The sequence below is a fragment of the Epinephelus lanceolatus genome, chromosome 9 (genome assembly GCF_041903045.1).
Source record: "Epinephelus lanceolatus isolate andai-2023 chromosome 9, ASM4190304v1, whole genome shotgun sequence".
NCBI lineage: Eukaryota > Metazoa > Chordata > Actinopteri > Perciformes > Serranidae > Epinephelus > Epinephelus lanceolatus.
In genome coordinates this window covers 18,190,174-18,217,438 of record NC_135742.1, presented here as the reverse complement: position 1 = coordinate 18,217,438, position 27,265 = coordinate 18,190,174, and the positions used below count along the sequence as shown (strand labels likewise).

The 27,265-nt window shown below is 43.5% G+C and overlaps 1 protein-coding gene across 2 annotated transcripts in view; it reads right to left on the bottom strand.

Moving 5' to 3' along the window:
* Positions 1–26,754, bottom strand: part of efna5b (ephrin-A5b) — a 113,924-nt gene extending 87,170 nt beyond the window's left edge. For both annotated transcript variants that reach the window (XM_033619855.2, XM_033619856.2), the window contains exon 1: positions 25,564–26,754. In XM_033619855.2, the coding sequence (XP_033475746.1) occupies positions 25,564–25,688 (125 nt within the window). In that variant the 5' untranslated portion in view covers positions 25,689–26,754. The remainder of the gene's footprint in view (positions 1–25,563) is intronic.
* Positions 26,755–27,265: the final 511 nt, after the last annotated feature.

Genomic DNA, 27,265 nt, shown 5'->3' with positions numbered 1-27,265 from the left:
ACATTCTAAAAACGCTCTATGAATTCTTCATGTGACGATTTCATATTACATATTTCAATTTTTTTATATGAGAATTTTGGACAAAAGCGAATCAGAACTGACTTCATGTCTTTCTTTTCTGCACACACAAATAAGCAGAAATGGACCTCTCGATCGATTCTAACACTAAAACCTCCACCCGCGTTTGGCCAGAAGCGTCTCCGTCATCATCACTGCTGATTCAGAGTTGAGCTAGCAGATAAATCAGTGTTAATTGTGAGTCTGGCCGCTCCTATAGCCACGTTGGCCACCAGCAAGCAACAGCTTAGTGGATAAATCACATTTACCACTAAGAGATGCCACACACTCGCCTATCCAGGAGCTGAAAAATGACTTCCAGGTAGAAAGGGGAGTCGTGACGGATCTCCTCCCTGGTCTCATATCTGCTCCTACTGTGATCTGGGCCATCCGTGGGTGAGGGATGAGACTCTGGGAGCACGGTAGAAACACTTTGTCATCTCTGACGATGAGAAGGAGGAACTGTCAGGTATAATCAGCAGGGTGACAGGGGTGGAAGCAGAGAGGGGCACAATTTGAGGATGGATGAAAAGGAGGCTGGCATCCCTCTTGTTAACACAAATTATTAATCCCGCTCTGTTGGCTGCAGAGTTTACAGTAAAACAAGAGGGAAAGCTATAATTTACCTGTCACAATCCCCTTTGGGATTTTTTTTTGTTTTTTAACAAATTGCCCACTGGGTGCAATCACAATGTATGTTCTGGCACAGTTTCTCCACACTGCTGGGATTGATATTTTGACCGTGACCTCTACATGATCACATTAAGCAAAAACACAGTCAGGTCTTAATGGCAATCAGTTGCATAAAGGACACATTATACAAAACAGCAGACGAAACTCTGCACATGAAGAATTGTCCTCTGCGTGTTTGGCTAACCATCTTCTTTTCCTTTCAAATGAACTGCTGTGCAGACCATCGTTAAAGTTAGCAGGATGGAAGCAGAGCAACCTAGATTGAACTTGTTTGTTTACGGGAACAATAAAAAAACTCACTGTTTCTGCCTCTGCACACACCCCACTGTGCCTCTGTGTATTTTCAAAACTGCAGTGACATGTAAAACAGCACATCGTCTTGACTTATTTGATACATTTTTGCCTATTTGATGGCAAAACAGAGCCTGTGATATTGCCTTAAATTAATTATCTAGTCATTTTCCCCATGAGGAATATAGATAAATAATCTCTGCCAATAAACAAGCTTTAGTTACAGAGCACAGACGGTGTAAGCAGTGAACAAAAGGGGAAAAGGATCATTTTAAGCAATCAATTACCTCATTTGATTCCCTGGCTGTAACAGAGACAGTGTGAGCGAGGAGGCCCCAGGGCAGACCACAATATGATTCATAACAGTACAAAATATAACCACAACACAGTATTACCACGACTGAGCTGCTACTGAAGAACTGTGCGAAACAAAATGCAATGAAAAGGGCAATATAGACCTTCCTGTGTCTTGGATTCATTGCAATCATACACCAGTGTGAATAAATTAAATGTATACAAGACTGTGCAGAAACTAGATTTCACCATATTGAATCTTCATATTCAGATTCATCAAGCTTCACAGGCCTCCATTTCAGTTTTATATACATAATATTCAAATACAGTCTCAATTATACTGCCTTCCCTATTTAATTCCCACAGCCTCTTGCTCTCTCAGTCTCTCAAGTGTGCTCACACACACACACACACACACACACACACACACACCCACACTATACTCACAAAAACAGAAACCTGATGTTCTGACCACAAGGGAAAGAATACTTTATCACACAAGATAAGGAGTGAATAAAATACCTTTATTAGCTTATAAACTGCTGTAGTGCTGCAATTACTTTATAACCAAACCCTGAAACAAAAAGACACACACATATACACTCATGCATGTGCACACACACACACACACGTTCCCATGCCCACGTGCTCTCGTCTCCAACCTGCACGCCTCATTGTGTTAAAGAATGTGTGTGCATTTGCAGAGCAAGATCTGTTGACCCTTTCATTAAAAGAAGAGCTCACCATTCAACTAACTGAATTTGCAAAGCAATCGCAGGCTGGAGCTTATTTTGCTGCAGCAAAGCACATTTCTTAATTTCTATTGATTGAGGAAGATTGACGAGAAGAGCAGAACTGCAGAACAAAGTTTCTACCTTTCTGTCAGGCTGGAGGCCTTAAAGAGAGTGCAGCGTGTAATATGTGAATGTAGACAGAGAGATGTCTTTTTATCTCTTTTCCACTCGCTGACCTCCAGATGGAATCAGGGAGCTGTCGTGAAGCACAGTGCCCAAAGAGGGCAGAGGTTCCTGGGCTACCTTTTCACCACGTGGACCCTACGACCACAGTCCCCTCGCGGGAATGAAAGAGGAGAGACAGATGAAAGCAGCAAAGAGGGGATGACTCCCCCGATCCCCTCCTGTCTTCTCCGTCACCCACCCGGAGGAAAATTTAATAAAGTCCACATACCAAGAGCCACACAAGAGAGAGATGAGAATACATGAAAGGAGAGATGGAGAGATGGAGAGAGGAGGAGATGGAGGGGTGGCAGTGATGGCTGACCCCTCTCCCATGGTGTCATCTCTGACCTTCAGAATAGCCAGAGAGCATTGAACCCCAGGGGGCAGGATAAAACACAGAGATGCCACAAACATACCTACAAACACACACACACACACACACACACACACACACACGGGTAAAACACAAACAATGCTGACACAAAAATAGAGCTTGTGCAACAACTCCAAACACAGACATACCGCTGACACAAGCACACTCCCTCACACACAAGTATGCACGCATTTATTTAAGTTCGGCATCAATTCCTGTGAAATTGCCCTGCGGATTATATGCCAATTTCAAAAATAGGATTTGAAAAATATGCCTGTGATTCAGCAGAGAATGAGCCCTATTCATAAAGGTACAAGAAAGCAAGAGTCATTGGATCAGCAAGAGACTGAGATCTACACACACACACACACACATATAGCGTCTGGTCTGAGTGACTGTGACCTTGAGGAGGGATTTGGTGAGTGTGTGAGGAGGGGGTGCTAGGGGGAAACAAAGTGGGCCATGTTGGCATCATGGGCCACTCAGACGGCGACACACACACACACACGTGCACAGAGTGAACAGTGTTAGCTTTGGTAACATTAATGTGTCCTCTTTCATAGATGATTACTCCCAGCAGGAGAGGGGGCATCTCTTTAATGACAGTCTTTCACACCCAAACACTCCCACCAGACAGGAGGGAGGGAACGAGGGAGATATTTAAGGAGGGAGGAAAGCAAGAGTTGAGGATAAAGGACACATAGAGAGAGGGAGGACATGATGAAGTGGGGGAGCACAAAGAGAGGGGAGGGCAAATGAGAGTACAGTATGGGAAAAGCAGGAGAGGGACGGCAGAAACAAACGGAGGGAGGAAGAAAAACAAGATTAAGTGAAAGATTCGAAACAAAGTCATGAAAGACGAAACAACAAAAAAAACACAAAGTTGAAGGTGGGAGAAAGAAAATGAGTAAATAACGTGGAAAAAGGTGAACAGTGCAACAGATGTGTCAGATGTGTGCAAGGCTGTCCAAGTGTTTGTGTGTGTGGGCAGAAGAAGGGAATGCGTTTGTCAAGTGCCAGCCAACAGATGGTGTCTAATCTATGGAGGGCACCCCCCCTCAGGGCACAGCGGGAGCTAAGGACCCCAAGTGGTGCTCACACAGTCATCAACCACCATTAGACTTGCTCTCTAAAAAGAGCAACACAAGCATGCAAACGTGGTAATAGATTCATATGCACTCGATACTTAAAGGTCCAGTGTATAGAATGTAGGTCATATATTGTCAGAAATGGTATGTGATATAATAAGTATGTTTTCTTTAGTTTATAATCACCTGAAAATAAGAATAGTTTTGTTTTCAATACCTTAGAATGAGCTCTTTATGTATACATAGGTCGCGGGTCCTTGTCCAAGGAGATGGCCATGTTGCACCGCCATGTTTCAATGATAGCCCAGAACAAACAAACCAAAAACTGGCTCTAGATGGGGCCATTTGCGTTTTTGCAACATCCACCGTAGTTCACAGCCCCTCCGAGACGAGAATGTCGGAAAAACACTGACTTTTTTTTTACATGAAACTACTTTAATTGGTGTTTTTACTGGTTTAAAGAGGAAGAGACCTCTGCAGATAATTTGGCTCATGGTAAAAACCTCCAATGCACACTGAAGGAATTCAGCTAGTTGCAGTTTGCAATCCTCACAGCTAGAGGCCGCTAAATCCCCCTCAGTCTTACACACTCAACCTTTAAACACTCATCAGTATACAGTATGATTGTGTCGACACACCAATCAAGGGGTCAGTTCACTCAAAAACTCATTTAGCTCTATTGGTATGTAGTCATGCACATACTTTTGGTATTTTTATTCATTTATTTATTTATTTTTTCTGCCTCCACGTAAAAAATTCAACATTACTCCACAGATTCAATTAAATTTTGTCATTGGGAATACTTTTAACAACTACTTTTTTTTACTAAATAATGTATATGAAAACTGTTTTAGGGTTTATAGATTATTCCAGAGCAACAGTGATGCTGAATAGGTGGGAGGCAGTGGGAGAAGGTGAAGGCAGAACTCTCAGGAAAGGGTATCTCAAAACAACTAAAATGAAAACTTTCTGCATGTGTGACTAGATACTGTACAACTAGATGCAAGTGAGGTTTTATTTCCTGTAATTTGGGTGAACTGACCCTTTTTAGTTTGAGGTTAATTCATTTTCCCACGGAGTTAATTCCGGAGGTGAATTTCCTTCAGAATCAAATCACTAAAAAACATTCTGTCATCAAACGGCTGTCACATCCAATCTGTCACACAATTAGGCGGTTTAGACGACACTTTTATCTGGGCCGAATTACGATGAATGAGCAGGTGAGGGTATACGGCATCAAGAGCACTCAGCGCTAAACACTGGCTGTCAAACCTGTGACTTCTCGTTTATGGCACTGTCTGTCTAAGCGCAAGGCCACCCTGTCTGCCATTGTGAAATAATACAGAAAATACAGCATGCATTTTAGTTGAATACAGGAAAAAGTGAATTAACCTCGACCACTGATGCATGCTCAGACACATATGCGCACAGCCACCCCCCCCCCCCCCCCCCCCCCCCCCCCCCCCCACACACACACACACAGCATAATGTGTCTACGTGGCTTTGCATGGTGTCTGCCTGGCGTAGCCCCCACTGCTGATGCTGCTGTGACAGCTGTCTGAATCAGCAAGATCCAGCATTGACTGACTGACTGACTGGGGAAGGTACAGCCAAGCAGGAGCCCAGGGTGAAGGTGTGGGCTCGTGTACTCATGTAAATGTGTCTTTGTCTGTGTTTGCATGTATGCGGCTGCTCTGTCTGTCTGTGTGTGTGTGTGTGTGCGCAGGTATAATCTGTGACGTGTGTGTGTATGAATGTGAAAATGAATGAAAGAAGGGAGGAAAATGAGAGAGAGGGAACCATGTGGGATGAATTAAGGCATTTCTGTTTCAAAAATGGAGGTCTTGAAGGCCTGATGAAAACCTTGGTGTGAACAAAGAGGAACTGTTAGTCACACCGGCCCCCCTTGGGCTGCCCCGTCCTGTGACAAGCAGTGAATCAGAGGCCATTTACTCGGTAATACACAGAAATAATAGCGTCTCCAATCAGCTGCTATTCTAATAGGCCTAAATTACTCAGCAATACCACCCTGTCAATTTTGAAGTTATTTTTCTTTGAGCCAAACGTCTAACCGGAGCCTTTTGTATTCCTTGTCTAGCCAAAGGAGTCTGTAGAAACTGCAGAAATGCTCTAAATCTACTAGGATTTTTCTCTAAGCGCTGTGCTGTGATGAGCTTCAATGTGTCCAATGGGTGTGTCTATTTCATTTATTTGAGCTGTACATGGAGACAGGGTGTATCTTGCTGTGACAAATATTTGCAGAGCTAAATGCCTGTTCGCCTGACATTACTGCTGATGTTTTAGCTACATGGTTCACGGTACAAATACACACATCGCATATTGTAATACAAAGTAAAGGTGACTCGAACAGAAAGGTGAATGAGGTCCTCGTTGCTTCAGAAGGGTTCATTTCTCGCAGATATGGGTCATTCAACCTCTCCGTGTCTCGTTTTTTTTCTCCCCCTCTTTCTTTACCACCTTCCACCAGTGCCTTTTTTAAATTCAGTCCATATAACCGGGCACTTTACACTATTAAACCCTCCCTCACCCCGCCCCCACAGCAGCTCCCAGTGTCTGATCTAGAGACACAGGTCATTTGTCATCAGAGAGGGGAGCTCGAGGAAACAGCAAGCCCAGCATGGGAGCTCCACACTGGGCCTGACAGCTCTCAATGCTGCTCCACAGAATCGCTGAATACAGTCAAGTAGTCAAGGAGCAGTCAGAGAGAAAGAGAGACAGGGATGGAGAAGTGGTGTCAGTGTGTTTCCGACTGTGTGTCAGTCCTCCATGACTGCTTTGCTGTGAAGGGTCCGTGTGTGTGTGTGTATCTTTGGGCCTACATGTGCTCCCCTGTTTGTGTTTTCTCTCCGGACGTAGCTTTACTGGGGACAAAGGGAAGGTTAACGCGGAGAGGACTGCAGACAGAGTCAGCTCTGCATATATAGTGTAACCTACACACACACTAAAATGCACATGCACTCATGTACAATATCCACGCAGGGTATGGGGTTATAATGGTGAGTGTCTTGCTCTGTTGTGCATTCTCGCTCTCACTGACCCCGTAAGAACCGATATCACTCTCATTACTTGCACACACAACACACCCACATGCACGCATTCAGACTGTCATTACAAGCCATCCCAGGGAGGAGGAGGTGGAGGTGGTGGAGGAGGAGGAGGAGGAGGAGGAGGAGGAGAGGGGCACTGTAAATGCATTTTCTGTCTCTTAACTTTCTCACCTTTCTGCATTACATCTTAGCTTCAATGAGAAGGAGGGAGCGAGGAAGGAGAGGAGGCACGTAAACCAAATGAAATAATCAAGACGGTGGGTGTAGAGAGTGGAGGAAGAGGAGGCTGAGGAAAGAGACCGGGACAAACACAGCTCACAACAGGCAGAGAAAACAGGTAAAAAAGGATGAAGAACAAGAGGAGGCTGGCTTAAGAATAGCCGACCCCCCGCTGTGACACTGTTATAGTGTGTGCTTGTATTTTATCCAAGTGTACATGCAGATATTGTATTGATCTGGGCTGTGAGGGGTAGGCAATGGCAGAGGGGTATTAAATAAAAGAAAGGGGGGGAAAGAAAGGATGAGAAAATCAATTCTCCCTGCTTTAATGGCAGATGGAAAAAGAGGAGAGAAAAAGGAGGTGAAGGAAGGGAAGAAATAAAATAGAGGAGTGTTGGTCAGCAAGCCACGCCAGTTCATTTGAGCCAGGCTGTTTATGGTATATCTACTTTCTGTGCACCCCTCGCCTCAGCCCACACTCCTCGCTCCTTTTGTCGCTGGATGCCCTGGTCAGCACATTCTGCCTCTTTGTCTGCAGAACCTTCAACTTTCCTTCTGTTGTCAATAACTGTATTGCAACCAAGGGTGGGTGGAAAGGCACCGAGCCACACTTGGATGCACACGCATACACACACACACACACACACACACACACAGGTGGAGAACACACACCAATAGACATGGATACAGACAGGCGCACAAAATGCACACAGCTCACAGATGCCCGCCTCATTTAGGTCAGAAGCCGGTTGAATACTGGTTTTCTGTGTCACCAAATGTCAAAAGTGTGTGTATGTGTCTGTGTGTGAATGTACAGTAGGGGCCCGTCTACAAGGTGTGTGTGTGTGTATACAGTTGAAAACATTGCGTGCCAAGAATCACCCAGGGAGATGTTTATGTGGGCCCACCACGTGACCCAGCCTACCCCAGCCTACATCGACAGCGTAAGCCAGACATCGACCACTTATCTACTGGCCGCCACCTCCTCCTCCTCCCTCTCCCCACGCCCTCCACCCTCCACCCAAACCCCATCAACGACACAGGACCAGGCAAGCGTGAGAGAAGGGCTGGCGATAGACACGAAATGTGGCACGAAATGCAGAAACGGAGCCCCTCAGACACACATAGAGTCGAGCACACAGACGTCTCAGCCTTCCAGCCAAGCCTCCAGTGTGGTTAACTTCTGGCATGCCATGCAGGACCAGAGGCAGCTGTTCTTAACAGAGACGCCATGGCTGGATGGAAAAAATCTTCCTGGTGTCAAAGAAACCGAGAGGACTATTCTACTCGAGTCTAAAATTTTCAAAATAGCACAGTATGTACCTATCAAACTGAAATACCCTTTGTGCAGTGTAATCTTCTGTGATACAGATCATGTAATGAAATCAGCATATTTGCGTCTCTTATCTTTTTTGAAAGGACAAATATTTTACATGCTGTAATCTAAATGACGCTTTAAAGCAAGTTTCAGCCCGATTTTTAAATTCAATTTTTAAATCAGTTCGTCATGCAATATTCTCCATCCAGATGGCTAATATAATAACAGGAAAATTATGTCTTTATGTCTGCGGGTGGGTTTGGATAACCTTTAAATCTGCAGTATGCGGGTGATCTCCTGCTACTCTGAAACACGTCCCCCTGACCTTCCAATTAGAGCTCACTACCCAACAGCGGCAACACACTAAATCTCCCCCAGGCTGCAGGTTTGGACACCGGTATAAAACAGCCTGCTATAAAATCATTACTAGGCTGTAAAACACTGGAAAAATTCACAATTAAAAGACCAGTGGAGACACACAAAAAGAAACAAAGCCAGGAGGTGAGGAATTATTCCGTGTCCAGATATGTGGAAGTAAAACATTTGCACAACAGACACAATAACGTACAACTCCACTGGGGAGGTCAGCGTGTGCAGAAGTAATGTTTTCTCTGCGGGTTTCAAGGGCAGGGATGGAAAGAATTAAATTACGGCTAAGATATAAACAGCTCATATTCTAATAATGGAAGTGTTTATGCATAAATCCATATGATAAGCAATGACAAGCAAATAATACCACATCAATCATGGATCTATTGCCTTTCTTCTCAAACTCTCATACATCTCAATTTGCTCTGTGAGCAAATAAACATATGGCTAATCTGAGCTTCGCCGTGACATTTAATTAATTGGCTGTTTACATAAGAAATTGCACATAAATAACACATGTTCAGACAAATGTATCAAAAAAGACAGTGGCTCATCCTCCAATCAGCCATGTGGGTATTTCAACTAAATGCCATCCGTGGGCATTAGCAGTGGCATTTCCTGATGAGACTTTTTCTTGATAATACGCTAATTAGGTCTAGAAAATTGTCCACAGTATTGCAAGGGGAGAAATAAATTTCTAAGTGCACAGCTACATGTAAATATGCAAACTATTAGTGGAGCAATTAATGGCAGAATAGGATGATGACACATCTAACTGCTGTACAGTCTAATTAGTGACACCGTAATAAGCCATTATATCATATTAATAGCATTACATTAATGGCGACTGGGGGGCTGGGGGGTTTGATGAGGAGGGCTCGTTTCAGACGGAGCGTGTAAAAGGTCACGGAGAAATGATTTATCGGATGCAGTCTCATCAGATTGGCGTCAGAAATAGTCAAGCGAAATTAAAAGCAATACTGTAGTGCTTTGTAAGCTGAGTCTGCAGGCAGATCTGAGACATTCCCAGTCCACTGTGGGAGGAGGATTCCCTCAATTAACTTCACAGTGAGACAGAAAGGGGTCTAATCCATACCTGCTAGTGCCAATGGCGTTCCAGCGCTGGCACACTGAGCCAAGCAGTAAATAAATAAGAATATAAGCTCAACTAGGCGTGCTGGCCTATTCACATGTCCTACTGCTGGACGACCGAGAATGTATTTCACAGGGGAGCGTCACTATTGTTTCCACGCACCAGAGCAGCAGCGTTGTTTACTTAATACTGAAGTGTTGATTATTGTTTCCTTTAATTAAAATTCGTTTCTCATTTGGGATATCTAAAAACGAATTAGTGGCATATAAAAAGAATAATTGCAATAAAAAGCATTCTGGTCCGTGCAATTTTTCTTTTAATAAGATAAAGGCGAGTCTCTTAAGAATTTAAACACTACAAAAGATAAAAACATTCATTCCAGACGACTACTGCAAAAACAGCTCAATGCAGCATTTAGCCTGTAGGAAGAAAACAATAAAACAAATCGATAGTAAGCTTGTAAATGCTGCAATTTTAGTTTGAAAAGGAGAGCCTCGATTGGAAATAACTGGGGAAGTCCACGATTAACAGGCCCTCTATCACTTATCGATCCACATTTATTACTTTTAAATGTGGGTAATTGGGAGAGTTTGGTGCAATCTCTGTCTGCATCTTTATAGAATGGCTCCAGTAGGTGTATGGGCCTTAAGTGCACTCGTAAATTGGTTTTATGAGTTTCTGAGACATATCGCTGCTAATGTTTCCACTCGACGGTTTTATGGCCACATTGTAGCGACTCTGGTGAAAGATACTTTCTAATATATTGCAAAAGTGATGTTGACAAAAAATATATATAGCTCGGATGTGGGGCTTTCGTTTAAATGATAACAGCGTGTTTGGCACTGAATAAAAGAAAATGGTGAAGAGCGGGGAAGAAGTGTCTCTTTTAAATTTAGTGAGAATTAATAGGCCTGTATGTATTCATTTATCTAAGACCGGGTGAGGTCAGTATATTTGCATACGTGTAGAAACTGAAGTAATTGAGCCAATAATTTACTTTTGTTGTGATTAGAGGGGAAATTGCTGAATTAATCAGCAAAATCAAGACATGATCATAAAAAGAACAGCATGCATGACACTATCAGAGTCTACGTGTGAGTGTGTGTGTGTGTGTGTGTGTGTGTTTGTGTGTGTGTGTGTGAGCATTAGCGCACACTGCGTACAACTCCCTGCATTATTCCCCAGATGTTCTCTTTCACAGCTCCGTAAAAAGACTACCGGCATTCAGCCGCCTTTCTATTTTTCCGTCATCCCCATTCCTCCTACTCACACCATCCGATCCCTCCATCAAAGCGGGCCACTTTGCCAAACATGATCCCTGCCTGTTGTGTGTTGGTTTGGTTTCGAGAAGCGGATTAAACAGTTCCCACCAACTCTCTGATGTGGACCTTATCTCAGGTTTCTCTTGACACTGGCAGTGCTGTGGTGTTATTAGAAGCTAAAGGGCTTTGTTATGGAACACAAAAGGCAGAGCTAGGCAGCAGTTAGTAAGGCTTTGTTAAGGGTCAGAGAGGTGTTAAATAGACTACACCTGGGGCTGTGTTAACACCTTCACCTGAGACATTCAAACTTACATGGCAGGGTGTTCCGTTCAATTGAGGGAGCGCACAGAAATAACTGGATGGAGGTGTGAGGAGGTGGGAAAAAAATAATTTCTGACAGAAATATCAAGCCGTATAAATATCTAACCGTGGAAAATAAAGCAGGAATAAATCCTTTGAGGAGTTGAGAAGAGATGAAGATATGAAATGGCAGGTTACTTTAAATAAAATATAGAACAAACTGCATTTTTTTCCTGTTTCCAAGCGTGGAGTATTGTCTTGAAACATTTTCAAAAGGTTGTCTCACTCAATTTCCCAATAGATGGCCTCTCTTTACGACTGGAACTGAGCCAATCGCTGCTCTTCTCTGGAGGTTGCTGTTTATTGATCATTGTATCGTATGGTTGTAATGTGATGTCAATGCCTCTCTTACCTGCCTGAGCAAGCAGGTAATGAAAAAACTTGCTGGATTGTGTCCAAACGAAAACCAAACCCGCGAGTACAAATCTACTGTGCAGATAACAGAGCAGTCCTCCTCGATAATTTAAAAGACAGAAACAAACGCTCTCATTCCAAAATCAAGTTCAATTCGATTTCAGACATATATTTGCACATAGCAGAGCCTCAGAGTAACTTTGGGGGAGAAACAGACCACATTCTGGGCCAGCTCAGCGTCAGGCCTTGTTACTCTGTATCCCCATCTCCTCTCCCTCCCACCTCCTTTCATCCCCCTCTTATCCCCCTCTTATCCCCCTCTCCGCTCCCCCCTAAACGAGTCTGGCTGGCCTACACACGCGATCCTCACGCTAGCTGGACCTAAGCCCCGTAAAGGCTAACACAAGCTCAGTGTAAAAACTCCTATAGGGGCCCACCTCTGTCCCGCTAACCCCCTCACTACCCCACCAATCCCCCTCTTCCCTTCTTGTGCTGCCTGACTACACTTTCGCTTTGCATTACTTCTGCTATTCTAACTTTTCCACTTCTGAGCACTATCAATTATGCACTAGAATAACAGTGGGGCCAGGCTTGGCAGCAGGACATAAAGGCCGATTATGAGTGTGAATAATTCAGCCATCTTCGTGCCATGTTCCTCTTAGCAGTGATACAGGCAGGAAGGCTTTGCTGCTAATGTACGACGGCAGACGCAATCTGACCTGGTCTTAATGTAAGGACAACTCTCTACACTCCCAGAGAAAGGAGAGGATGGAGAGCCGGAGAGGACATAAAAAGTGTGGCTGCGCCTGCATTATTAAAGCAGCCGTGAGCCTGATGTCACTCAGGTTGACAAGTCTGACACTGTCACAGACCTGGCGACTGACACCCGTCAATCTGTTAACAAGAAGAGTGGGAATCCAAGGCAAATCCTTGAGCAAATTCAGCATTATATTTATGTTATAAAGTTAAATTAATAAATACATAAATCCTGAGAACAGACAAGGAACAAACTCCTATAAAAGGAAATGTGCACAGGCAAAGCAGCCCTGACGAATGCTTTGAGTTAAGGTCATATCAACCAGACAGCCAGACAACCTTCCATCACATTCATGCTCACAACATGTCTACCTTGACTTCATTTTTCATGAATTGCGTGCAAAGGTTTGCAAGTGCTACTCTTCTTAGACATTACAAACAGTAATGAATATTTCATCACTCCACCCAAAGCCAAGCGCGCACTCTAATCCAATGCGAGAAATATGATGCATCTCTTTTCCCACAGGCTAATAATCTACTTCAACTCTGTACCTTGTGAAAAAAAAATACCACTGAAACATCTGCAAATTGTCAGGCTTTTCCAGAAAAGGTGTAACGAACAGAAGGCAAATTAGCATTTTATAAAACTGAGCCAAAATTAAAAATGTAGAAACTTTCAAATCCATCAGAACAGACTGGGTAAAATAATTATTTACAATTATCTGTCTAATAAAAAATAAAAAAAATGTAAAAAAAAAAAAAAAAAAAAGAGCAGAAATTAGGGAGCAAGTTTTCAATGTGAAAACAATGGCCCCCCCAAAAAAAATTACGATAAGGTAAAATGTAAAAATGTATTTAATTCATCAGTGTGCTTTTGTATAGGATTGCATTTTTGTGTACGATGTTATTTTATTAACCAGAAAATTGTCAGAATATAAAATTGAAAATTTAAATATTGTGCGTGAACGAAAAAAAGGAACACAATTGAGAATTTTCAGTTTTCAATTATACTTATAATTATTCTATAAAAGCAGTTCCTACTTCTTGAATAAATGTGTCATTTTTAATTTTCAAAATCTTAATTTAGCATTTTTTTTTATTGTAGATTAATGTTACGATTTTTTTTTTTTTTAATCTTAAATGTGTTTACCAATTAACTTTAAAAATTGTGTATTCGATGGAAAAATTCTTGGAAAAACCACAAATTCTGAGATTGAATTTCACATGAAATTGCACTGCATGTAAAAATGTCAAAAGTAATATTAACCCTAAAACAGCCAGGCCAAACAGTGTGTCTTTTATGAAGGAAAAAAAAAAAAAAAAACGCCCCTTGACTGCCTCTTATTTGTGCTTCCGTTTGCCATGCACGCTCTAATCCTGGCTGGAATGTCTCCGGTCATGGAGTCCTGCGGCCCTGAGGAACAGAACAGCAGGTGAAACTGAACTCTCCAAGGACTTGTCCCGCCTCACAGCTACTCAAGTAGTTCCACTGATATAGTTAAACCAGAGCCCCTGTTGCAAATGTGCGGGAAAGTTTTCTCTAATGCAATAATGCAAAATCAAACTATTTAAAAAAAAAATTCTAATCAATTACATTAACTTTAATTTTTAAACAAATTTGTATTCCTAATTGTCTGTCTTCATTCCTTGTCTCCTAACTGACCCCTGACCTTTTGAATAACGGGCAGATTATTGCAGATTATAGATGATTTAATTTGCCTATGAAGGTTATCCTCGCTAAATAGCTTTAATCACTGTTGCCTAATTAATCCAATTTTCAAACGTGGAACAGTTCAAATCAAAAACTGAGTCAAACATTGCCGCCATATTTACCTCTTTGTGTGAGACTGGTGCCACAGTTTTAGTCTTCTCGGTTTGGCCACCATGTTTCATGACACACACACACACTCACACACACACTGTAGCTCTTGTCTCTCTGTCTTTTTAGATCTTGAGTTGAAATTAGGAGGGAAGTGGGTTGTGCATGTTTTTAAAAAAAGGATTAAAACAGACAGAAGACAGGGGTAATGAGAAAGAGTGTCAGCTAAGTGCTGCAGCCACAACACTGACCCTAATGCTGACAGTGGGCATGCTGGGTCACCTCAGCAGGACCCCCAGAGCCAAGGACATGGTCGGTACAGTTAGGGATCTGGTAATCCCAGAGACAGGAGAGAGGAAGGGAGGGAGGACGGCAAAAAAAAGGAGAGGACAATATGGCACAAAGAGCAAAAGAGCGGGAGGACGCCGCCTGGCCTATATTCCAGGGTTACTTGGCGGGGTGAGGAACAGAGGGCATGAGCTGACTGGGTGGGGGGATTAGGACAAAGGAGGGTGTTATGGAGGAAAAGACCTGATGCTGGTCAAATTCACAGACACACAACCCCTGAGCCAAACCAAAAGCATGAAACCTTGACATTTATGAGGCCAGGTGATGATCGTCTCTTCAATAAGTCTATTTTAGTGATGTTTTGGTTTCAAAGCTCAACAGTGAGATTAGGGACATTAAAAACTTTTGTATGCATGACTATGCGGGAAAAAAAACACCACTGAGGATGTGGCCATAGGCAGCGCTCACCACCTCTGTTTATCCGGAGGGCTTAGGCCACTTTGGGGACTCCCCTTAAGTCTCACTTATCTCATTAGACCCTTAAAACTGATTAATATGAATGCCAGCAGAGGCCAGCTCAAGGCATTCTTAAGAAAGGAGGGAAGGAGGAAAAGAGAAGAGAAGGATGGGGGGGATTTTAGAGGAAGGGGGTTTTTGTGTCTCCGGACAATGAGCTGATGGCTTTTTAAGCCTCTCAGTGGCTCTGGGTTAATACCCAGGGCTGCAGTCATGGGATAGGCTGCGGTTCAAAGGCTGCTGCACTCCGAGGCCCGCTGCTCGCTGATTTAGAAGAAGAAAATAAACAAGCAGAATAAATACCACATCTCCTGCAACTTGAACCTCACTAAAGAAATAATGAACTACCCTTCTAAACCAGAGAGTGCGTGTGTGTATGTGTGTGTTTGTGTGCATAAGTGTGTCCGTCCGTCTATGTACTTTAGGGTGTCATATTTGGTTATGTGGGATAATGTTTGGAGTAAGCCAGACCAGTCAGAGCTGGGCTCAGATGAGAGGAGAGGGTGAAGATGGGATTTATCACACATTCCGGGGATCAATCGTTTTCCCTTCAGGGGAAAAAAAATACACAGCACAGTTTCACACAGGAATACCAACCACTACACGTAAACAAAGACCGACATGCACACGCACGCACACACACACACAATGCAACTTCACAAAATGGGAAAACTATCAAGCAGCTCTCAGAGGAGCAGGCTCAGAGAATTGGGTCAAGAATAGTGCTGCGCTCTGCTATAGTAACGGGTGTGTGTTTCTGCTGCTTCATTAAAGCGGGCCTCGATGCAGAGGTCGGCTCAGGATAACCACGCATGCACGCACGCACGCACACACTTACGCATGCGCACGAGTGACTACACACGTGTGCATGCACACCAGTTGCAGGCAAATGCGCGGACACGCAGGCAAACACAGAAACCCACAAACACAAAACACTCGTTTTTAACATCAAACCCAGATTCATCTGAAGACGTCAGATTCAGCTCTGTGTTATACATTTTTAAACATGATTCATTATCTGCTTGATTCCAGACTCTTCTTAGAGCTCAGATCAGACGAGCATCTGTTGCCTAATAAAAGACTTGGATCGAGGAAAGTAGATCTGAAAAAGAGCTTTTCATGCCAAAGGAGAAGTCATTGAAGTTCGGTTTAGCTGATTTTACATGTTGACAGGAGGTTTTTTTTATATATACAGTGTAGCAGATCTAAAAAAAATTAATTTTGCATTTTATTTTTGGTCAAAATCACTTAGCCCTAATAAACTCCAGGCTTTCAAACTGATGCAGCGAGAAAGACGAGCTGAGTCCAACACAAATACGAAGAGATTTGTTACAAAATGAGATATCCACCGTTTGAATTACAATCATGCATAATTATACACATTATTCATCACAATGAAAGGAACACATCATTTTATGACCTTCGCTTGCAAAGTAGATCTGCTGCTGAGGACAAAAACAGCTCATTCTTATTGCACCAATTTGTCTCTGCAGTAGATATATAGCATTTTGGAATGAACCCCTCCATTAAGCCGCTACATTGCACACACCCTGGCGTTCCGACTGTGATACATGCATTTCAGTGGAAAATGCACTTTCAAGGGCACAGTGTGCAATGTGTCACAGTAGTTAAGACCGAGATGCAACTTAGTGCCACAGCACCAGCCCCCAAGTAAACACAGCCCTGTGTGTGGGAGTCTTCAGTGTCAGAGGAAACAAAGCAGGGGTCTAAACCTGAGCGGCTTTAATCCTGTCTCTGTAGAAAATAGCCCCAGTGTCACTAAACCCGGACCGCAAAGACGACACCTCCTCGGGGTGACGACCCAGTGTCTGTCCCCTGGAGAACCACCACCGGCTAACCAACCACGGTCACCACCAGGGAGACAGACAGAGAGCCAGCAAGCCGCATGCATCTTTAAACCCTGGCAAGGATAAGACAAGGCGCGGAGGTGGGGCTGGGGAGCTGGATGGTGTGGAGGGAGGCAGATGACAGAGGATGGATAAAGCTAGTTGGAAATGAGGGAAACTGCCACCTCTTCTTTTCCACACTCGCTGTCACTCCTGGCTACTACATGCCTCTCCCCTCGTGTCTGGCGCTCGTATTATACTCCTCCTCTCCTCCCTTTTTCTGTCCGAAAGCGTACTACAACTTCAGCTGTGCACTCCCCGAGCCATTCACACCATTCTCCCTCACTCCTCTCCTTTGCCCTCCCTTTTTTTTTTTTCCTCCCCGCTCCGTTTAAAGCGCATGCATTACTTTCAGCCGTGGCTATGTGGAGTGGACAGAGGGAGCAGAACAATGGCCGCCTTTCAGTCTCACGGCCCAGCATTGGGGGGGGGCATTGGCTGCTAGTGTTTTTCTCTACTGTCAATTCAAACAGGCTAATGCAGATAGCTTATTATTGGCACGCCCCGCCACAACGGTAGACTGAACAAAGTGAAAGCAACATTGTTTGTTTATTTACATTTATGTCAGTGGAAAATTGCAGCAGCAGTGAGAACTTTACAAAGAGGTGTTCATTTTGAAAAGAAGGCCAGGGAATCAATTAGTCCTTTCACCTTTCCATGATTTTGCCAACACAAACAAAGAAACGCCAAACACGAAAAGCTGTATAAGCGATCCATGGATGCTCACTTTATACAGGTTAGGAGGTGATAACACCATCTCTGGCTAAAATGCAGCACTTCATAACTTGTAAAAATTCTATTTGTGGATGTAAAAGTTTGGAAATAAACCAAATAGATCTCAATTCTAAAGGGAAAGCAGAGCATACAATCGTACAGTCCCCCTGTGTGTTTCTCAGTCTGTCTGTGAAGACGAATTACCTCATGAGTCATTTACAACTGGCTACAACCCGTCAATTAGGTCTTTATTCACAAGCTGGAGATGTGTTCTCTTCTGGGATCTATTCTCCACACTGCTGCCCAGCTAGAAAAACATCCAGTCACTCCCCCGCAGCCCCCCAAGTTAAATAAGGAAAACGGCAGTGTAAGGTCCGAAGCCAGCCTACCATGAAAGGAATTATCTGTGGAAAATGTGTCTGGCAAAAAGCGAACAGTCTCAATCGTTCCCGTCACATTTTCCAGTTGAATAGTGAACAGTGACAGTTGGAGAAAAAAAAATTGTTTTTGAAACCCATCAGTCGTTTTGGCCTTTACATGCTGGTGTAGTTCCTGTAAATATAATATGACTTTGACAGTAAATGAGTTTAACGAGGTCAAATCAAGCAAAGCAGAAAGAGCTGGTTTAAATCAAGCAAATGTATGTAGCTTTCACTCCAACTGTACTCATGATATGCTTTGGGCTGTGAGCAGAGGGCACAAGAGGGTATCAGACCTCTCTCAGTAGCGCCCCTTTCTGGTCAGGGATGATAGATCAGCCAAGCGTTACTACAGTAACAGCTGCTTCTGAGCCTCCATCTTACAGAGGAGAGCAGAGGAGGTGAAGGATATGGTAGCGCCATTTTCAGCCACGAACGAGGACTTGTAATACACGATAGCGAGATACCAGGAGTGGCGCTGCGACGCTTATTGGACCTGCAGCGGTCCTGTATTCCTGTTAATCACGCCTTCCTGCTCTTAAAATGAAACATAATATTTTCTGATATGGGAGCCAATAAAACTAGTCAGCCAAATAGATTTTTTTTGTTTGTCTTTCAACTACAAATCTACTCAGGTGTTCACAGTAAAATACAACTTTGGACTGCCTGATCTGTTCCCACAGCTGCACAGAGTAACTTTAGGAGAAATAAAGAAACAGTTGGAGAAAAAAAACTTTCCACAACTTCGAAATTTCAAGGGAAACTGATACAGTGGGAGCAGGGATAGAGAAAGAAAATTAGCCGCTGAATAAACAAGCACATGCATCTAGTAGCAACCAACGAGCAAAACATGGAAGCAGTATTCTTATCATTGGCAGAATCTAAGTTTTGCATTTTGCTTTGCACATGTGGGCGTTGCATAAGCTGGTTAATACTTTATTGTTTCCAAGTAGGGCTTTATGGAGCGTTCCCCTGAAAGCCACGGGTTGAATGAGGGCTAAAAGACAGATCGCCCAGCTGATAGCAGCGTTTCAGCACTCCATCTGACCTTGGAGTGATTACTCTGAAAACAAAAACCTGGACATTAAAAATCTGGTTCCCCAGGCAAGGGAGGGAAACATGTGCAACTGAAGTAAAGCTGCCATTCAATATTGTCCATTTCTGTCGGTGTAATCACAGATCCTGTCTGCTCTTTGCTGGATAACCAAACATTTAACTTGACGATGGTATTTTTAAGGCTCTTAGTATGAATTCAACACTATCAGCCTTGGTAGGAGTATGAGTAATATTTATTTTATCATGAGCAAACACAGGTTTTCTGGCGCTGTGTTTGGAGTGATAAATCAACAAAATGAAGGTCAGAAAAGAGTGTAAATTGTTTAAAAGTAAGCGCAAGACGTAGTTTAAAAACATAAAATGTTTTACTGTTAAACTAACAACCCACCACCTTTAAAGAACAAAATTATTTTTATATCAATAATTCGTATAAATATAATTAAATCAACAATAATCCAATGTAAAATATCTTTTCAAATACACAATAAAAATACTAAATGTTGGGAATGTCTTTCTGTTCAGTTGCAGGCTGCCTTTGCTTCACTAGGATTAGCATATCCAAGACTACAGCCTGACCACCAGGCACCCCCGGCGACAGGGCTGCTTCTGTCCGCCGCATAGCACCTCCACAAGGGTCACGGCCAAGAGTCCTCCCCCTCTTCCACCGCGCGCTGAAGAACAGCTGCTCTGCCAAGCACATTGACTAAGCATTGACTACTGCCTGCTGGGCTCATTTTCTAGTTAATAGAAAAAAATCTAATTTAAATGGAAAGTGCATTTACAGGTCTGGTGAGAAAACACAGAGTGCCATTTAGACCTAATAGAAGTATAACATCGCACAACGCCATTATTTCACTTTGCTAGTTTTCCGTCAGGTCCTGTGTTTATTTTTCTTCATCCTCGTCCTCGCTCTCTTTGTGTCCCCTACACTCGCTTGTCCCCACAGCTCGGCCGGTGCCTGTGCTTGCCACAGGCATAAAAGAATGACAAAGCAAGGGGTCATTAACGAGAACTAATCAGCCCTCAGACAGAAAGACGGAGGGAGAGAACGAGAGCCAGAGCACAGGAGAGGAGAGAGTGAAACACAGCTCAAAGCGAGTAAGTGTAAAAATGATAAGGGGGCCAAGAAAGACTAGCATGGGGTCAAAAACGACCCACTTGAGCAATCAAAGGAAATATAAAGTTGATTTTAAAAATCACAGGTTTTCAGATTTTTTATTATAAAAAAAAGTTAACATCGCAATGTATCACTTTCACATCTGTTAGACACAGATGGGTGTATGGGTTAACTTTCAGCCTCCATGTGTGCTCGCCTTTGTTAGTGTACAGTCAGCATTTGCACACACGCACACACACATACAAGCACAGATTGACAAGACGCTTATTCATGTCCCACTGGTCTGTGACAGGTAATGAGAAGTCCAAGGGAGAGAGATGTAATTATTCTGGTATCTATGAGTCTGAGGGAGAGGAAACAAGCCCTATATGACCTCGTGGCTCATTTGCTACGTTGCAAGCACACTAGAACACAAAAACATGCACACGCACAGACAAAGACGAGCCAGGCACGACTGCAACAAAGGAAAGTTGTCTTTGTAACCAGCGACACAGCTACTGTACGCACGGCCTCCAGTTACAGCACGTTACAAAACTGCTTTCCAGGCTGTTTGTTGAGCTACAAATTATGCAGCAAAATACAAATCACCTTGAGCAATTTGCATGACCACAACCGCATCAAACTGTTCATGTTAATAACGCCGCACACTTCAAGGATAGTTCTGGTTACTAGTTTGTCATTCACAGGCCAACTTTCTGCTTCGTTATTCCTCGCCGTATGTGTGTGACCTCTCCCTGAGCTCCTCTCAGAGTGTGCCTGACCTCTGCGCGTCTTTCTTCACCATCAACCGTGGAGGGACTCCCGAAATATCTAATTGTATTCATTCATTTTCTGTGCCCGGCAAGGAGACACAGACAGAGGGAGAGAGAGGGAGAGGAAGGGAGGGAGGCAGAGAGAAAGAGACGGGGAGAGGCAGAGCGCTGAGAGGCAACACGGGAGAAAGGCGAGGAGGGATATGGGGAAGAAGAAAGGGCAGAGGGGGAGAAAGGAAGGGAAGGGCTGTCTCTTCGGCATTACAGCTGAGACATCATTAGAGCCACTGGCTGTCCCCTCATTAGAATAAATACTCACAAGCAAAGACAGTCAGCGAGAAAGCAGAGGGCAGAACCCAGAGAGTGAAATGTCCCTATATTTTAAACTTACTTTAAGCTGGAGAAACTCTCCGAGGACTGAGAGAACTTCAGCACTTCACTACTCGGTCTCTCAAAATAACTTTTCGACGGGCAAAATGCTGGAAAAAAATCACCACTAAAAAGGAAACATGGTTGTGTGACAGCAAGAGATAGGTGAACAAATAGGAGATGAAGAAATATTTAACAGCTAGCAAGTTTCTGGTCTCATGCTGGAGCTGTGAAACACAACGGTGGACTGACGCCAACAGCACACCATGGAAATCCCCTCAGCCCCGAACCCCAAACACCAACAACACAAACACCCAGCAGAAGAAACCGTGGCACCACTAACGAAAATTACAATACACTAAACCAACATAAAATTCCACACTAATCTACCAATTGCTTATAATTCTCGCTGGAAAGTCAAACAGCGAATACCTTCTTTTTTTGACAAAATGTCCCATTTCAAACACTAAAATTCCTAATTTGAGATTCCCCATTAAAAACTCCTGACATGTGAAGCTGTAAACGTGTCTACACGTCTGTGTTTTGTCTACCACTGACTCAGTCAACAGCAGAAGTGACTATTTGAGTCTTTAACCCCTTTGCTTATTTTCTGTCTACATCTACCCTTTGTCCAATCACTTTGCAGTACAAGCCACACGTAACGAGACAGTTTAATAATCTACTCTGTTCTGGTCACTTTTTAAATACAATTTTTTAGTTTTAAGCGTCAAATTTATTGTAGGAAACAAGTGTGACAAATTTTGTAAGTAAAACCATTTTTTTTTAATAGCTGGCATTTCCATTTCAGGTGATTAAGTAAGCAGAGCAGAACGTAACGCACACGCTCATTGTGGAACACTCAACTTGAGCACAATGATTTCAAGGCAAAACAGATTTAGTGACAAAACCAAACTCAAACTACAGCTTTAGTGTGATGGATTATCTGGCTGTGGAAGCTGCAGCAGTTTCGCACGGTGCAAAAATGAATGGCAACAAATGGGTTTTTCTGAGAGTAGTAAAACGAGCCCTGGAAGACTGTGATCAGGCAACAACGAGGAAGAATACAAAGAAAGTCAAACTTCAAGAAATTTAAGTCAGCTGCTAATACTATTTGTGACAAATTACAGTGTTAATTTGAATTGATTGCGATCATAAAGTAACATATGTGCCTGTTTGATTGCGTGGGGCGTTCACAGTAAATCCTTGGGGCAGCATAAGTTTCAGTATGACTGTGAAGCCTCAGAACAAAGGCAGACGTGTTACAAGTTACATTGCAGTGCCACACCAGCTTTGTACAGTAATGCATAAAGAAAGGGACTCAATATTTATTAACTGAGTCATCAATAAGACGAGTTTTCTATCTCTCCCTCTCTCCGTCTCCTCCCTGCTGTTGCGTTACCTTTCTGGCTTCCTGCCTCAGGCCTGCAGGGGTGAGAGTCAAACAAACTCTATTTAGAGTAAGTAGAACGGAGTGACTGGTGTTAGCAGCATTACAGCCTCTGTGAAAACCTGTTTCCTTTCCTCGGGCGAGTCAAGGCCTCAGAAACGGATCAGGCTCAGGAAGCTATCTGTTTCTCTGATTTGACTTTGGATGCAAAGAGAGTAGAAGACACAACATGCATGCAGCCAAGGGGATCACAGAGTGCTTGTTTTCTCCCCTCTCTGTTCCAGCGTTAGTGTGTCAGATCTGAGATTAACAGATTTACTTAAATTTCCCTTCTTTTTTTTTCTAACAACACTTTTTTCCTTCACTGAAAGTGAGAAAACTTGTCAGCACATCTGGAAGATATCAAGTTAACTGAGCGGCCAGTCAAGTCAAAACTTTTTTTTGTTGAAAAAAAAATTGCGCTTTCTAATGAAAGTACGTCTATCAACAGCAGAAATCTAGCTTCGACTCAAAATTGTGTTTGCCTCTGTTGAGGAAAGCGCTCCATAAATAAACAGCCTGGGCAAGTCGGAGTAAAGACCTTAGACCACAACAGTCATGGTCTACGGTATATCAGGCCGAGAATCTACGCACCCCGCTAGACTTGCCCCGACTTCAGGAGAGGGCTTACAGTCAGCCCTCCGTTTGTACCCCTGACCACTAATTGCTTCAAGCAATAAATCATGTTTTCCGAAACTTCAAACTGAATATAAATAGTTGTGCAACAAATTCAGCATGTGCTATTAATGGCTTTGTGTGCACTTGGAGGCTAAGCTGAGGATTTTATTCAACAAATACTAAGTGCCCTTGGCAGTTGAGTGAAAGATCTCTGTAAACTCCACCAGCAGTGTTTAGACTTAATAAGCCGGGGACAAGGCTGTACAGTCTGACTCCATGAGGGACTTTTAGTGGGAAACGCTGTCTCGACAAACATGTACACTGAACACTGAAGTTGACTGGAGCCTGTCCGAGTGGAGAGCCGTTTGACTCCAGGATTGAAGCACATCTGAGGAACTTTTATTTTAACTTTGCTGATGTTCTCTCCTGTGGCCCATCTTAGCACATAAAATCCCCACTTCACTATGAACAGAGCTGAGTCTAATGTTTAACGCACACTTGTCCTTTTATTGATATAAATGGAAAGTGAAAGGCGTACATGTTTCATTCCTAAACCGTTTGTCGATATTTAAATTAATTGTTTAAGTATTTTTACTTTGAGACACATCAGGATATGACGTGTGCCTCTGGACTTATGAATGAGCACCCATTCATGTTCATCAAGACGCAAAAACTAGAAAAAAAATCAATGTATTTTTTAGTTGTGTCTATTTTAGAAGCGTAGGCAGCACACTGTTGCACAGAGTTTTCAAAAGTTTTGAATGGGACAGTTCCTGGTTATCACAGTTACGCTACACTAGGTTTTATGATCCTGAATTTATTCTCATTATTTAGGGTTTAATTTTAGCAAATCTATTATTTGATCCCTAAAAATCTTCAAAAATCGTCCTCACCAACTTTCCTTGGATTTTTTTTTTTTTTTTTTACAGTAGTGTGCTCGAAATTTCAATGATCCAACATTGTAATGCGGCACAAAACCATATTGTTGCTTCTGAACTGAACTAAAATTAATACTATTTTGCTCAAGGGAACATTTCTTCAAAGAAAAAAGTTATTTGAGAACTATTTTAAAGATGAATAGAAGAAAAATGGCACAATATTCCACTGGGGCTCCAGCCGACTGGGTGTCTTTGCTACTTTAAGACGAGTTTGTGAGACATTTGTCTGCCACGGTGCCTTTATAATATTCCTGGAGCGCTGCTTTATGTGCTTAGACGCTTGTATGCCCATAAATTACATTATGGTAACTGCACTGAATTTTGTAAAAAGGAGCTGTTAATAGTGACTGATACTTTATGTTCTCACTGCCTACATTTAGTGTCGGCAGTTAATGAAGAAGCCACACAGTAAATGCCTTTAACATAGAACCATATAGAAAAGCTGCCTTTAATTCTCACTACACAGGTCTGAGACAACTTTCTGAAACAGGGAAGCGAACCTACGCAGTGTGAAGTGAGTAAATGAAGAGCAACATTTAATGGACTTTGTGGATTTGTGCTGGTTGTTAGGTGTTCAGCCTGGTTGAGACTAGATAGATACTGGTGTTAATGGGTCCACTGGGGTCCAGCCGGACAGGGAAACAACACAAGATAATGCTCCAGGTTTTACAGCCTGTTCCAGCTCTGAACCTGTGCCTACAGCTACAATAACTCACAATGAAACGGTGAATTTCCTTATCTGGACAATATTGACAGCGGGTGCAACAGCAGACGATGAATGCAACGCTCGGGCCTTATTACGCACGCTTTTAATCTATAGTTTCCTAGAGAGACGCGCTGACAATGAGCAGTCACGTATTGAAAATAAGACACAGTAGGCTTTTTTACATTCCTGTTCCCATGCTCAGCTATAGCCTGCACCTACAGCTACTGGCTCACTGCCCTCACTGCGGACAATAAACACGGATGTGGTCCAGCAAACCTGCGAACCCCGTGGTTCATGCAGATGCGAGGAGACGGAACATCGCCGACTCTCCGCGGCAAAAGCTGCCCGGTGCGAGGCCACTTACTTGGCGTTGGTCCGGTTCCAGAAGACGGCGTAGCGGTCGGCCACCACTTTGGAACTGGGCTCCTGGCTAAATACACACATCAACAGCACCAGGCAGACGAAGAGGACCATTTCCATTTGCAGCATCACTACAGCGAAACTTCGGCACGTATTCCTCTTCAGTGTCGGTCAGTCAGTCGAGTTGTAACGGGCGCTTCAACCGGGACAGGTGATGAGTCTCATTCACATGTGGCCGCGTGTTGCTGGCGCAGTTTGTGAATGCCAAACAAACAGAAATGCGCACAACATAGAAAACGCGTAGGGGAGCAGCGAGAATGTGACCATTCGTGGGGGACACTTGAGATGACACTTGTTCAGGTTGACGGGAATTTGAAGTTACAAAACCGACGCGTCACTGTGTTGCCTCTCTGCTGCAGGTCGAGGGTCCGGATGAATCACAGGCTTTATGTTATGCAGGATGTAAGCTCTGACAAATCCGTGGTGGGCTGACAAAATATTTCTCCCACTAATGCACAAACAGTGAGATCAGCAGCAGCAGCAGCAGCAGCACAAATGCGCAGCACAACAGGCAGTGTCTTCTACGGTGTGGTAACGTCCCCCTTTATGCAGGGAGCTACTGGATGTAGCCTGTGTCAGGGCAAATGACAACTGCTGAACACTTCTTCTTACTCCAAACCCAAAGCGCAGGGGATTAGTCAGTCCAAGATGTGATGGGGGGGAAAGAGAGAGAGGCTCAATGTGTCCAATGACGCCGTGTGGCGCACGTCAGATGTCCATGTTCTCCAGGCAACTTTTTAAAGCCATACAGCCAGGCAATCACTGGCAGATGAATGGTAATGTTAGACTCGGTCTTTTGTCTCCGGCGTAAAGAAAAAAGACTGTTATCCTTTCTCGGGCGATTTACCGGAGGTGTCACAGCCGAGGTGGGGAGGAGTCCTTCTCGGTGTCGGAGAGAGGACGGACAGCGTTGTGTTTTCTCATGCGCTTCTCTCCGTGGAGACGCGTGTTTATGTCCGCATCCCAAAGTGTCCTCCTCATATATGAGCCATCGTGCGACGTGCAGGTTGAGAAAAAATCTTGCGTTCTCCCATGTGCGCGCCGTGCAGGCTTCCTCTTGCTTGTGTTTGGGTTTTAAGACGCCGGGACACGCAGGGAGGTGAGGGCAAAGGCAGGCAGCTCCAGACGCCGACTGAGAGAGTGGGTTTGGTTACGGCGGAGCGGGGGATAGTCCCATTGGTTTGAAATTATTTGAATGGGCGTCGCTCGAACAAAGCCAAGCCCCTCCCCCGCCTAAAACCGAGCTAATTCAATTACCGAGAGGTAGAGCTGGAAGGGGACTGGGGGAAGAGGTGCGCAGGACAGGGACCGCTTTTAGAAACTCTACTGTCAGATCCGACCGATAAGTGCGCGCGGTGCTATTTAATTACATGCGAACGGACGCAGCGGAGCAAAGAGGACCATGGACTCCTGTTACTCTCTCAGTTCAACGCAACTCAAATGTGCTTTTTTAAATTAATAACTGGAAATAGGCCTGAGTTTAGGTAACATAACCTGGACGTTAAAATAGCCTAATTAATTATACATAAATTATATTAGTCTATATTATATGGAAACACTGAAAATGTTGCAATTGGGCTGCTCCACTCACTCAACCATACTGTGCATTAATTTCCCCCCACTATTTCTAATTCAAAACGATTTTT